This window comes from Bos taurus, chromosome 15, assembly GCF_002263795.3.
Source record: "Bos taurus isolate L1 Dominette 01449 registration number 42190680 breed Hereford chromosome 15, ARS-UCD2.0, whole genome shotgun sequence".
Classification (NCBI taxonomy): domain Eukaryota; kingdom Metazoa; phylum Chordata; class Mammalia; order Artiodactyla; family Bovidae; genus Bos; species Bos taurus.
In genome coordinates, this window is record NC_037342.1 from 50359867 (window position 1) to 50375449 (window position 15583).

The following is a 15583-nucleotide window of genomic DNA, read 5'->3' on the forward strand; positions in this document are numbered from 1 at the left end:
TAGTGATGTTTCATAAGGCCCACTTGACTTGCATTCCAGGGTGTCTGGCTCTAGATCACAATAGTATTAGGCTGGTATTATTTGCCTAGATTTAAAAATAGTTTGTGATTAGGTAGGAAAATCTATTTTTAGGAAGTGCGTGCTTAATATTTATTAAGAAGTGTTATAATAGCTATAACTTATTTTCAAGTGAGTTATCAAAATAAATGTATGTGAGTGCATATATAGAGAGTGAATGCAGGAAAGAGAGATAGAAAACAGTGTTAAAAGTGTTGTTAATCTAGGTGATTGGAATACAAGTATCAGAACTCTGTATACGAGACAGCAAAAAAGACACAGATGTATAAGAACAGTCTTTTGGACTCTGTGGGAGAGGGCAAAGGCAGGATAATTTGGGAGAATGGCATTGAAACATGTATAATGTCATATGTGAAATGAATCACCAGTCCAGGTTCAATGCATGATACAGGGTGCTTGGGGCTGGTGCACTGGGATGACCCAGAGGGATGGGATGGGGAGGGAGGTGGGAGGGGGGTTCAGGATGGGGAACACATGTACACCCGTGGCAGATTCATGTAAATATGTGGCAAAACCAATACAATATTGTAAAGTAATTAGCCTCCAAATAAAATACATAAATTTTAAAAAAAGAATATTCTTTTGACTTTGCAGATATTTTAAATTTATAAAAATGAGAAAGTGTGAGTGGAGCATATCATATATATACATACATACATACATACAAATGTGTATGTATATACATACATATATACATACATACATATATGCATATGTGTACATAGATATATATATACATATACATATGTATATGTATATGCATACATACATATATACACATGTATATGTATAAACATACATACATATATATACATATGTGTATGTACATCCCAATGGAAAAGAAATGCAAAAAAGCAAAATGACTGTCTGAGGAGGCCTTACAAATAGCTGTGAAAAGAAGAGAAGTGAAAAGCAAAGGAGAAAAGGAAAGATATAAGCATCTGAATGCAGAGTTCCAAAGAATAGCAAGAAGAGATAAGAAAGCCTTCCTCAGTGATCGATGCAAAGAAATAGAGGAAAACAACAGAATGGGAAAGACTAGAGATCTCTTCAAGAAAGTTAGAGATACCAAGGGAACATTTCATGCAAAGATGGGCTCAATAAAGGACAGAAATGGTATGGACCTAACAAAAGCAGAAGATATTAAGAGGTGGCAAGAATACACAGAAGAACTATACAAAAAAGATCTTCACAACCAAGATAATCACGATGGTGTGATCCCTCACCTAGAGCCAGACATCCTGGAATGTGAAGTCAAGTGGGCCCTAGAAAGCATCACTATAAACAAAGCTAGTGGAGGTGATGGAATTCCAGTTGAGCTATTTCAAATCCTGAAAGATGATGCTGTGAAAGTGCTGCACTCAATATGCCAGCAAATTTGGACAACACAGCAGGAGCCACAGGACTGGAAAAGGTCAGTTTTCATTCCAATCCCAAAGAAAGGCAATGCCAAAGAATGCTCAAACTACCGTACAATTGCATTCATCTCACACGCTAGTAAAGGAATGCTCAAAATTCTCCAAGCCAGGCTTCAGCAATACGTGAACCATGAACTTCCAGATGTTCAAGCTGGTTTTAGAAAAGGCAGAGGAACCAGAGATCAAATTGCTAACATCCACTGGATCATGGAAAAAGCAAGAGAGTTCCAGAAAAACATCTACTTTTGCTTTATTGACTATGCCAAAGCCTTTGACTGTGTGGATCACAATAAACTGTGGAAAATTCTGAAAGAGACGGGGATATCAGACCACCTGACCTGCCTCTTGAGAAATCCTGTATACAGGAAGCGACAGTTAGAACTGGACATGGAGCAACAGACTGGTTCCAAATAGGAAAAAGAGTACGTCAAGTCTGTATATTGTCACCCTGCTTATTTAACTTATATGCAGAGTACATCATGAGAAACACTGGGCTGGAAGAAGCACAAGCTGGAATCAAGATTGCTGGGAGAAATATCAATAACCTCAGATATGCAGATGACACCACCCTTATGGCAGAAAGTGAAGAGGAACTAAAAAGCCTCTTGATGAAAGTGAAAGAGGAGAGTGATAACATTGACTTAAAGCTCAACATTCAGAAAACGAAGATAATGGCATCCAGTCCCATCACTTCATGGGAAATAGATGGGGAAACAGTGGAAACAGTGGCAGACTTTATTTTTGGGGGGCTCCAAAATCACTGCAGATGGTGATTGTGGCCATGAAATTAAAAGACGCTTACTACTTGGAAGGAAAGTTATGAGCAACCTAGACAGCATATTAAAAAGCAGAGACATTACTTTACCTACAAAGGTCTGTCTAGTCAAGGCTATGGTTTTTCCAGTAGTCATGTATGGATGTGTGAGTTGGACTGTGAAGAAAGCTAAGCACCAAAGAATTGATGCTTTTGAACTGTGGTGTTGGAGAAGACTCTTGAGAGTCCCTTGGACTGCAAGGAGATCCAACCAGTCCATTGTAAAAGAGATCAGTCCTGGGTGTTCTTTGGAAGGAATGATGCTAAAGCTGAAACTCCAGTACTTTGGCCACCTCATGCAAAGAGTTGACTCATTGGAAAAGACTCTGATGCTGGGAGGGATTAGGGGCAGGAGGAGAAGGAGACAACAGAGGATGAGATGGCTGGATGGCATCACCGACTCGATGGATGTGAGTTTGAGTGATCTCCGGGAGTTGGTGATAGACAGGGAGGCCTGGCGTGCTGCAACTCACGGGGTTGCAAAGAGTCAGACATGACTGAGCGACTGAACTGAACTGACTGGATGACATATATATATAAGAGAGAGACAGAGAGACCCTCATGCCCATAGTCCTATATTTCAAGAGAGATAGGACAGCCTCTTAGATAATTATTAGATACTGAGGAGATCCTAAGACTGAGCTTGGGTATGCATGTTAGGGATGCTGAATTAGAATTCAGAGGCAGCAAAATAATTATACCTCCTCTTGACTAGCATATGATTTTACTCAAAACTGTAATTGGGACTTCATGAACTCCCACCCACCCCAAGCCAAATCAGAGAGTTCAACAGTGATCACTGAGCACCCAACATTTCCTTCAGTTATAATACTTAACACACTGTATCATAATTATGGATAAAAAGTGCTTACCACTCAATGCACAATGCTTTAATGGATGGATGAATGAACACAGTGAGAGAATGTATCAGTAGCATAGGGCCTAAGGGATCTCTTCAGAAATGGAGATTTCTGGATCAATGGATGCAGGGTCTCATACTCCTCCCCTAGTTTACCTTCAAATGTAGACAGCAGAGGCCTGGCCCACAGCTGTACATCCCTGGGGAGAGGACCTCCAGCTTCTTTACTGCTAGAGTCCCCCACTCCTACTCCTAATTAGAAGACTCTTCTTCTGGAGGAGATAAAAGTTCCTGTCCTCTGGGTCTGTGATGTTCTCTCTGCTACTCCTTTTGTAGCCTATACACATCTCTCTTAGAACTCTTACCACTTGGTGTTGAAACCATGCTTTGTACTGACAGTTTCTGGAAGGCAACAGTGAAATCTGATTCACATTGAATGTCTTCATTATCCAGAAAAGAGATTAGCCCAAAGATGGCTTCAGGTATACTGCTTGAATAAACCTATTTATGAGTCATAACTCCTAAATAAATGCACTGAAGTTTATTCATGTATTTATTCAACAACTACTTATTAAATTTACATCAAATCTCAAGCAATGAAAGCTAGAGTTACAGCTCTTCACAGCTGTGGATCCAATGGACATCCTTGTTGCTCCAAAAGTGTACCTCCTTGCTCAAGAATGGCCTTCCTCTGACCATTTGCTATTGCCTGAGATTATAATATTAGAGCCTCTACATTTTAGTTACACATCATTCTCTCTGCCTCACCTTGTAAAATTCTGTGTCTCTGGGATAGAAATACCTTTGTTCCAAAGTCACCCCAGAGAACATTCCTGTAGATACTTTCTTCACTGGCAGCTGTACTGGCAAAAAATTTGGGGAGTGGGTAAATTTAAGCAGTATTTAGAGGTCAACATCTGAAAACATAAATATTGTCTTAAGGTGATATTGCAGATATCTTTTAGATCCTGATGTCAGTTCTTTTGAGTATATATTCAGAAGTAGAACTGCTGGATGATACAGTAGTTGCAAATTTAATTTTTGAGTAAACTCCATACTGTTTTTCATAGCAGCTGCGCCAGTTTACAGTATCACCAACAGTGTACAAGGGTTCTAATTTCTCCACATCCTCACCAATACTATTTTTTAATGACAGCCATCTTAACAGTTGGATCAACTTAGAAAAGATGATGACTCTAGCCCTCTCCTCCACAATTCAATTGCTCAAATAAACCATTTTTTATAAGTTTTCATTCAAACACATATATCCCACATGTTGTCAATTCCCCAGGAAAGACTAAGCAGAGATTATCCTCTGTCACCTGTGGCAGGGCCATCCCTGGGGAGCAGTGAATCACTAATGCTCCCAGTCAGTGGTATAAAGTAGGATCTTAATTGCAGAGTTTTTCTGGGCTCCTTCAGAATGTGGAGCAGTAGAGAAGACTGCAACAACAAGTAGCATGAGTAACTTGGGGACCAGATAGAACCCTTTCTACATTTAGAAGGATGAGGACCTAGTTAGAGAGTCTGAGATCCCTCTCTGTCAGTTGCTGTCTTGAGGAGCCAGTGAGCTGGAGGATGAGTAGATGCCAGGAGAGGGAAGAAAAGGACCTTCCATAAATGGCAGGTCCATATACCCAGGTAGGGGAGAAGTAAAGAACTACTTTCTGAACACAAAAATTTCCTAATTCATATAATTATTCAGAAACCCAGGCTCTGTGTCCAAGCAGATGAGTACACTTTTGTTTCTCTAAGTAAGGCATCAGTATAAGAGAAATCCCACCCGTCCTGTGGGTGATCTGAACATTTTCTAGGTGTCTATACTCTCACTTCCCTGGTGGCTTAGACGGTAAAGTGTCTGTCTACAATGCGGGAGACCCAGGTTCAATCCCTGGTTTGGGAAGATCCCCTGGAGAAGGAAATGGCAATCCACTCCAGTACGATTGTTTGGAAAATCCCATGGACAGAGGAGCCTGGTAAGATACAGTCCATGGGGTCTCAAAGAGTCGGACACGACTAAGCAACTTCACTTTCACCGTACTCTCACTATGAGATTTTCGTTTCCATTTTTCTGAGTAAGAAGAGCCTTTTATAAAAGACTCATCCATTACAAAATGATTATACCATAGCATTAGATAGCACCTCTCTCATATCACATAATTACCATGGTTTTCTTTTCTTGCAGAAAATTTTTTAAAAAGAAAAGCATTTGGCTTTGAGGTAAGTAGAGAAAGTATGGTGGATTCAGCCTTTGTCTGTAGACAATTTGACATTCTCAGACATACCCAGTCACAGGTTAACGGAAATCTAGAATGCTAAAGTGGAAGTGCTTGAATTCCTTGGGGGAGGAGAGCTATAATTCATAATATCTTTGACTCTTTAGTGTAGTGGAGATAATAATAGAAGGACAAACCTGATCTGTTTCCAGGTTAAAGTGATTTATTATAACACTTCCGAACCTCATGGGAAGCAAGAAATATGTTGATAGAACTTGGCTACTAAAATAGGCATTTTAGTAAAAGAACAGAAAATAAAGTTTTTCTTTTGTTTCACCACAGAGAATCCTTTTCTATTATCAGGCTCCTCATGACACTGTAATATTCACAAAAGGGGATAGAAAGGAAATGATCTGGATGCAAGGGAGAAATTTTTGTGATTGCATTGGAGTTACTCGTGGGTTTGGCAACTAGTCTTAACTGGTATCCTATCATTTTACTCCCTGTGTTCTAAATTTCCTGAAAGTTCAGCTTAAATTACCATTTGGATCCTTCCACCACAGCCAAGAGCAATAGATCACACAAATACCCACAATTGCATGGGATCTACCTATGAACTGTGGACAAAGGCAAGTTCTAAGATAAGGGATTTGTGAATAACTCAATACTAGATCAATTAATGCAGAATGGAAGAAAGAGATTTGTGACACTAATCTCAGTTAAAAATAATCTTCAGATTCCTGCAAGTTAAATAAACAGCCCAGAATTCACCTTCTGTTATCATGTCATCATTTATGTTACCAATGACAGAGGGTATTTCCTGGGTTGATCCTAAGTAAACCTAAATAAAATTGGATAATAATAAATAGTAATTGTATTCATCTGAAGGTGCCACTGGTTTTTAATATATACAAAATTTATACTTCAAGTTGTGAACATACACACCTAGGAGGTGCTGTGTTAAGGGTTGCAGTGGAGGTGAAAGTGAAAGTGAAAGTTGCTCAGTCATGTCCGACTCTTTACGACCCCATGGATTATACAGACCATGGAATTCTCCAGATCAGAATACTGGAGTGGGTAGCCTGTTCCTTCTCCAGGGTATCTTCCCAACCCAGGAATCAAACTGGGGTTTCCTGTATTGCAGGCGGATTCTTTCCCAAATGAGCTATCAGAGAAGCCCCACAGTGAAGGGGAACTGGATTATAAAATTTAGGGTGTCTTCATTCAATTATTATTTTGTTGTTCATTCATTGATTACTCTTGGGGGTGGGAAGAAATTTGTGAAATTATCAAAACACTGAGAATGAATGAGATTCTTGAGGAAATGTGTCTTGGATTAGGAAAAAGAAAAGCAGTAGCCAGGAGATAATTAACACAATAAACAGAAATTTTTAATTCTTTATAAGAAGGAGCCCAAGGGTCACAGAATGGATTAAAAAGATTTTTAGAAAAACAGGAAGGGGCTTCAACTGCACAACCTCAAATCTTGTCACTATGGAATATCAGAAGAGAACAAGGTTTTCTTGATAATCTAATCCTGCCAACCCCACACTTAACAAATGTTCCATATCTAGCACAGCCCATAGTCAATACAGGTGGTGTATGATCCCCGGAAGTGTGTAAGCCAAATAGGCCTGAATTTGAAATTCGGCTCATTTCCAGCATAGCCTAAGGGAACTCACCAAGCCTCTCCCTTCTTTTTTAAACATTGCCTTATTGTTTTTATTATTATTCCTTAAAAGTTATAGGAGGGAAGGGAGCTGGGAAAAGGGGCAAAATAGGTGAAGGGGACAAAGAGATACAAACTATTAGGTATAAAGTAAGTTATAAGGATATGGTGTACAGCACAGAGAATATAGTTATTTTAGAATAACTTTGTATAGAGTATAATCCATAAAAATATCAAATTACTATGAATTTGAGTTGAGCTATTTCAAATCCTAAAAGATGATGCTGTGAAAGTGCTGCACTCAATATGCCAGCAAATTTGGAAACTTCAGCAGTGGCCACAGGACTGGAAAAGGTCTGTTTTCATTCCAATCCCAAAGAAAGGCAGTGCCAAAGAATGTTCAAACTGTAGCACAATTGCACGCATCTCACATGCTAGCAAGGTAATGCTCAAAATCCTCCAAGCTAGGCTTCAATAGTACGTGAACCAAAAACTTCGAGATGTTCAAGCTGGATTAAGAAAAGGCAGAGGAACCAGAGATCAAATTGCCATCCACTGGATTATAGAAAAAGCAAGAGAACTCCAGAAAAACATCCACTTCTTCATTGACCACACTAAAGCCTTTGACTACATGGATCACAACAAACTGTAGAAAATTCTTCAGAAGATGGGAATACCAGACCATCTTACCTGCCTCCTGAGAAACCTGTATGCAGGTCAAGAAGCAACAGTTAAAACTAGACATGGAACAATGGACTGAATCAACAATGGGAAAGGAGTACGTCAAAGCTGTATGTTGTCACCCTGCTTATTTAACTTATATGCCGAGTACATCATGTGAAATGCCAGGCTGTATGAAGCACAAGCTGGAATCAAGATTGCTGGGAGAAATATCAGCAACCTCAGATATGCAGATGATACTACTTTAATGGCAGAAAGTTAAGAGGAACTAATGAGCCTCTTGATGAAGGTCAAAGAAGAGAGTGAAAAAGCTGGCTTAAAACTCAACATTCAAAAAATGAAGATCATGGCATCCGGTCCCATCACTTCATGGCAAATAGATGGGGAAAAGTGGAAACAGTGATAGGGAATGCTCAATGAATGCAGTGAGGGAATGATTCCTGTAAAGCAATGGATTATAAGGGCATCCAAAGACCCAGATGGATATTCTCTGGGCAAAGCAGAGATAGATCCCCAAAACTTAAGTGCTCTTAGTGACCTGGTAAGAATCAAGCATCTTTTCATTTAACTTTCTGAGTACTTAATATGACATTCAGTCTAGGAATTTATCATTATTGGGTGTTGATTAGAAGACAATGTCCTGGGATTGTACTCAGACCCTCCAAATACAAAACTATTTCAAGCTCTAATAGCTGAGTCAAGTGAAAGCTGTAGTTTTTTCCTCCTTTCATGGACTTAAGAATTTCTTTCTTTTTAGCTAAAATGTTTCTTTTGTCTATCAACAAGGTAAAAAATAATGTGCTGTGTAAAAGCACATATGCAAAATACACTATCAATGGAATAACAATAATCAGGGCAAAGGGATGACAGTGATGAGCATTTAGAGAGTGCTTTACGTAGTGAAGGGCTTCTTGGTAGCTCAGCTGGTAAAAATCTGCCTGCAATGCAGGAGACCCCAGTTCAATTCCTGGATTGGGAAGATCCACTGGAGAAGTGATAGGATACCCACTCCAGTATTCTTGGGCTTTCCTTGTGGCTTAGCTGGTAAAGAATCCGCCTACAATGTGGGAGATCTCGGTTCAACCCCTGGGTTGGGAAGATCCCCTGGAGAAGGGAAAGGCTATCCACTTGAGTATTCTGGCCTGGAGAATTACATAGACTATACAGTCCATGGGGTCTCAAAGAGTTAGACACAACTGAGAGATTTTCAGTTTCACTTACTTAGTGAAGAGTGTTAACAAACATCACTTTTTTCAATATTAGAAGACACTGCCTGCAAGTAAAGGGCGAAAATAGTATAGCATTTATATTTAGAAAGAAAAAAATCCTAAATCTATTTCAGTCATTTATTTTCTCCTGGAGGAGGAAATGGCAATACTCCAGTATTCTTGCCAGTGAAATCCCATGGATAGAGGAGGCTGGTGGGCCTCTGGGGTCCATGGGGTCCAAAGGGTTGTAAAGAATTGGACACGGCTGAGCAACCAAGCACCCACCCAGCCATGGAAATTTTAAATTATCCCCCAACAGGCTGCATTTCTTTTGAGGACACATTGGCTAATGTATACACATCCCTGGAATAGTTAATAATACAAAGTAAAAGCTGAGAAAAGGAAAAATAATAAATGAAAAGCAAAAATAAATGTCTTCTTTGACAGATATCTGGTCAATGTCTTTCTATCTATCTTCTATCTACCGAGACTGAAAAAGTCACAGATTTCTGGAGACCTCAGCTGCCTTGCAAAGATGATCCCTTCCCAGTCCTTCAATAACATCTCCTTCTTCCAGCCACCTGCTTTCCTGATGATTGGCATCCCTGGGCTGGAGGCCATTCATGGCTGGATCTCCATCCCCTTCTCCTCCATGTACACTGTGGCCCTCGCTGGAAACTGCCTGATCCTCTTGGCTGTGAGGAGGACCTCCAGCCTGCACCAGCCCATGTACTACTTCCTGTCCATGCTGGCCCTCACTGACATGGGCCTCACCTTGGCCACAATGCCCACCACACTGGCTGTGCTCTGGTTTGACCATCGGCTCATCAGCTTCAATGCCTGTCTAGTCCAGATGTTCTTCCTCCACTACTTCTCCGTGGTGGAGTCCTCGGTGCTCCTGGCCATGTCATTTGATCGTTTTGTGGCCATCTCCAACCCCCTGCGCTATGCCTCTGTCCTCACAAACAATGTCATCATCAGGATTGGAGTGGGTATTGTGGCTCGTGCTACCCTGTCGCTCTTCCCAGTGCCTTTCCTGCTTAAACGTCTGAACTTCTGCCCTAATAAGACCATTTTGTCCCATTCATTCTGCTTCCATCCTGACGTGATGAGAAGAGCCTGTGCTGACATCACCATAAACATCCTCTATGGGCTCTATGTGGTTGTGTCCACTGCAGGCATAGATTCCCTGCTCATCGTCCTGTCCTACACTTTCATCCTGTGCACGGTCCTGGGTCTGGCCTCTCCCAGGGAGCGTATCCGGGCCCTCAACACTTGTGTTTCTCATATTTTAGCTGTTCTGGTTTTCTTCATCCCAGTCATAGGTGTGTCCATGATCCACCGTTTTGGGAGACACCTTCCCCCCATAGTACACGCCCTTGTTGCCTACGTGTACCTGGGGGTGCCCCCTGTGCTCAACCCTGTCATCTACAGTGTCAAGTCCAAGCCCATCAGGGAGGCCATGCTCTGGGTGCTGAGAAGGAAGTGCCAGAGTTGATGATGCCAGATGCCTACAAGATTGGGGGCCTTGAAGAAAGTTTGGCAAATCAAAATTTCAACTCTTGGATAGATCAAGTCCCACCATAGCACTGTTTTGGGCATCTGGGAAAAGAGATGATTGATAATCATGGGAAACTTTCATTTATTTGTTTATTTTCTCATTATTTCACACACATTTTTTCAATGCTAACTCTTTTCTGGTCCTATGCTAAGTACAAGAAATAGAGAAATGATTTACAAATGGTCTTTCCCTTCAAACATCTCACCTTTGAATATATATAAAAATTACACATAGAAAAATGTTTAAGTAAGTGTACATGCTCAGCTGTGTCTGACTCTGCAACCCTGTGGACTGTAGCCTACCAGGCGCAGTGGTAAAGAATCTTTCTGCCAATGTAGGAGACATGGGTTCAACCCGTAGATTGGGAAGATCCCCTAGAAAAGGATGGCAACCCACTCCAGTATTCTTACCTGGAGAATCCCATGGACAGAGGAACCCAGTTTGTCATAGATTTTCTTCCAAGGAACAAGTGTCTTTTAATTCTGTGGCTGCAGTCACCATCTGCAGTGATTTTGGAGCCCAAGAAAATAAAGTGTGCCCCCATTTCCATTTTTTCCCCATCTATTTTCCATGAAGTTATGGGACAGGATTCCATGATCTAAGTTTTTTTAAGCTGAGTTTTAAACCAGCTTTCTGCCATTAGGGTGGTGCCATCTGCATATCTGAGATTGTTGATATTTCTCCCAGCAATCTTGGTTCCAGCTTGTGATTCATCTGGCCCAGCATTTTGCATGATGTACTCTTCACAGAAGTTAAATAAGCAGGGTGATAATACATAGCCTTGATGTACTCCTTTCCCAATTTGGAACCAGTCTGTTGTTCCATGTTCAGTTCTGTTTCTTCTTGACCTACATACACGTTTCTAAGGAGGCAGGTAAGGTGGTCTGATAGTCCCTCTCAAAACTGACATCCTGTTATGCACCTGACAAATGGGTCAAATGATTATTTTCAAGTGTATAAGTGCTCTCTCTAAAACCCGAGGAAGACTAATAGGTTCTGTACCTCTTTGGAGGAAGTAGAAAGAACAAGGTGAAGTAATTTTCCCTTTACCTTGGAGAGGGTAGGCTGACAGGACACAGAACTTCACTGATGTGTCTGGCTGCCTAATATTTGAGCACGTTTTCTCCCACTATATGATGTGCAAATGTCTTTTTTTATATATAATTATTTTAATGATGGCCTTAGCCTATGGATAACCAGAATTGCGGTTGGACCAGCCCTTGGGGTTCTTATTTTTTTTCAAGATTTTTTAAAGGTTTTTTTGAATTTGTTACAATATTGTTTCTGTTTTATGCTTTGGCATTTTTGGCCACAATGCAAGTGAGATCTTAGCTCCCCAACCAGGGATCGAACCCACACCCCCTACGTTGTAAGGTAAAGTCTTAACCATTGGACCACTAGGGAAGTCCCCTGTGTACATACGTTTTATGAGGATATTCAGAGGACTTACCACTTTCTGGTCTCTTCTCCAAAACCTCAGCCAGTGATCTTAATATCCATGTCCAAATATCATGCTCCTTCAGTTCTTGAAAATTCTTTTGGTGAAAAGCATTTTTCCTTCTGTGACATAGGCATTCCTTTTTTCCTCATGACCTACTTCTGAGTGTTCAGTTTAGTTATTGGTCACAAGTAATGTCATCTCTGTGTTGGCTAACTCTGCCTCTTTCCAGCAAAGAGAAAGGTATTCATTTTAAAATGATGTGTACAGCATAGATGGGCCCCTGAAGCATCAAAACCCGTTGAAAGCATGTTTTACAGAGGGCTGGGGTAGATTACCAGAGAGTCTCTACATTCCAGAGAGTTCTAATGGCTCTTGTCTCTGATTGACCAGGGTTTCCGTTTCTCCTGAAAGCTCCCTTCAGCCTCCTCCATCTTTCTTACCCTCTCATCACGTGTTCCCATCCCAGGGGTGAAGCACAACAGAAAAAACTTTCTCTGTGACCTAAAGCCTGATATCCCTAGAGATGGGCTGCATTTCCCTGAAGCAGCATAAAAGGGGAGTGTCTTGGCTGCAGAGTCTTCCTGAGTTTATGTAAGAAGTGGCACAACAAAGCAGCCTGGGGAAGCAGCCAGGGTAAGTAGCCAGGGCCCAGTCTCAGAGCCTTCTCTATGTCCAGAGTCCTGGAGGACACTTCTGTTACCTCCCTTTCTCCTCCTTCAAAATAAGAGTCAATTGAGACAAGTGACAGAAGGCAGAGGTAGCAGAGAAATATGGAGACAGGAGTACTGAGTACCCTCAGTGGCAGTTTCATATTCTGTATAAGGGAAAGATCAAGGATAATCTTGTCCTGTGGCTCCTGGATTAGCTCAGAGAAGGCCTCAAAATCCCAAGCTCTGTTTCTAAGACTGATGTCCATATTGGTGATCCAGAGTGGTAATGGTTAAGGGTACCAAAATCTCTTCTGGGCTACCATTCTAGAAAAATAGAAAGATGCATGCTTGGCAACACACAAGCATAGTATGCAAATTACTCTGGTGACTTTCATTCATTCACTTGTTCATAACAGCAACCAAATTCCCAAGATATACCATACATTGTGCTGAGTAGAGCCTTATGAATATAAATCAGAATTGCTGCTCTTGGGAGGCTCAAGCTAGCTGAGAGGAGACAGAAATCAGAAATCACCAGGTAAATGACTGAATGATTGAACGGGGTTTCTAAGAGATGTGAATGAAGAAACAGAAGGGAGGAAAAAAATGGTTGGGCATGTGGAGGGTTGTTTAGCTAAAACAAAAGTTTAGGAGCATGAGAACCTTAAAGGAAGGAGAATCAGAGGGGAAAAAAAACAACAAAAGGAAAAAGTGGGAAAGTGCAAAACAAATCTATTTTAGGAACACTGGGTCTTGCAATCATAGAATGCCAAAATTAGAAACACAGATAATCTGTCTCGGTTCCTGAGGAAATTGAGGATCACAAGGAGAAACTGACAGATTTTTAGTAAGCCTGGTACCAAGTGCAGTCTGTGGCAAACAGTGCAGTTTATTTGTAACAACAAGGTATTATGTGACAAACAGAATTAAGATTAGATCATTCAATGCTGTATCCTCACTAGAAACTTGACTTCTCCAAGCATCAGTGTCTTCATTGATATATATGGGAAAAGTTAGTTATATCCCACCATGTGGCTTCAGAGTGGAGGGAATTCATTGTTCATGGTAACTTGACTAATTTCTAATCTGTGCAATACATAACCAGCACAACTCAATGATATAGCAGCATAACTCTAATTCTCTACATTAAAATAAATTGGAATGCATTGTATCTGCTGTATGCTGTGTGATGGTGTTACTCCACCAATTACAAAGCATGGAGACAGAACCGAGGGTCTCTGCTCCTGTGCTTGCCCCAGGGATTCTGAAGCCCTGAAGGGATGTACACCCAAGTGACAGTACAGAGCTCCAGCCAAAGGCACTGGTGGACTGGCCTAGAAAATGATTAAGAAGTTCAGTGGTGTAGGGATACACCAATTTCAGTGTGGAAAGGAAAAGTAGGAAAATTGAACTGATTGAAGTAGCTTGAGAAATCTGCCAGGAGAGGAGGTGGCCGGGAGCCAGCACAGGAGATCCCACCCATGACAAGGTCATGCAGAGGAGACCTGACAGGCAAGGCAGATCAGGACTCCAGGGACTCCCTGGACCTACTCAAGCATCTACCCCGAAACCAAAGTCTGTCTGTCTACTGTTTACTATATTATGCCTTTCACCAACTCTTCTGACATTAACAGGGGGCTATCCCCAACCACCTTTCTCTGAAGAAAATCAACTTAGGGTTCTAGTTATAAGTCTCCTGGGCTTGAAAGGAGTATTTCAATTCTAACCTCTCTGTTAGCATTTTAGCTTGCTTGGCAGGTTTGTCCATACTCTTGCAACTAACGCACATGATGGTTCACAACTTCCCAAACATGAGAGGCACAGGAAGCCTAAAGCATTCTAAAAGTCCTAATGGGCATAGAGCCCTTTGAGGCATGAGAAATTATTAGGTAATACTGGTGAAGGGCTTCATTGTTGAGCCAATGTTTTCTGCCAAGTTTCCTTATCCCTTACCCATTGTGTGCCTGGGAGTATATTACTTAATATAGTTAGAATGTAGAAAAACAAGTAGTAGCCTTGACAATAGCAACATAAGACCTTTGAGTTAATAAGTTCTTCCTTTGTTGTAACCCACTACACCTTTGCTCCATAAGAATGTAACTTTATTTAGTACTTTCTGAGGGTGACACTGATTGGAAAAATAAAGAAAAAACACTTTAAAGGAAAAACAAGTTTTCTGGTTGACCAACCTTTATTAGAAAAAGGTCATAAAATGTTAATAGGCCTTCAGGCCAAAAGATAATGTACATAATACAAGACCCTTGTAAATGGAAAGGTATACAGAGAACATCCTGGTTTCGATAAGGGTTAAACAGATGTATTGTTGAGCTGACTCTACACGCCTCTACATCTTTCATTTCTTTTTTTTTTTTTTTGCAAGGAAAAATTTCTGTTCTCCTTATTTTTAAATAAATTGTTTAGGTTTATCAGGATACAAATTCTGAAAGTATAACAGGCATGACTAGTTGTTAAGAATGAAAAAGGGTTAAGTGCTATATAGTCTTATGTTTATTTTGCCTCTTGGGAATATCTTATTTTTAATAGCTAATCAAATTAACTGCAGATTTATTGAAATTTGGTCAGCTTCTATATTTAGAAATATTTATTTGGTAGAAGTGTCAAAAACAATGCTTTTTTTCTATCCAGCATTTGAAAAACAAATACTTTCCATTCTAATTTTCAGTGTTGTTTTAACACTGAAAATTTTCAGAGAACTTAACTATTCCTAATGATCTGTTTATGATGGTGTCTAGGTTGCAGCATGACCTTAACTGACTGTGGGTTTTAGAGTATGTTGGAACCATCTGGATGGTGATGATTTGGGATAAATTTGGTTGTAAGTGATGATCTTTCCCTTTTTAGTACTTGCATATTTTGTGATTGTGAATTTACATGTTTAAATAAAAATTATTATACTGCCTCTATAAAACAGAGGCAGTATATTTTATTTGATGTTCCATACATAAAATCTAGCATACTTTCTATAAG

The 15583-nt window shown here is 40.4% G+C and overlaps 2 protein-coding genes across 2 annotated transcripts in view; both read left to right on the top strand.

Moving 5' to 3' along the window:
* The window catches only part of OR51F5C (olfactory receptor family 51 subfamily F member 5C), a 139498-nt gene that overhangs the window by 117169 nt on the left and 6746 nt on the right, over positions 1 to 15583 (top strand). The window lies entirely within an intron of this gene.
* OR51A49 (olfactory receptor family 51 subfamily A member 49) lies at positions 9479 to 10441 on the top strand. Its single transcript, NM_001390084.1, has one exon. The coding sequence runs from the start codon at positions 9479 to 9481 to the stop codon at positions 10439 to 10441; it is 963 nt and encodes a 320-aa protein (NP_001377013.1).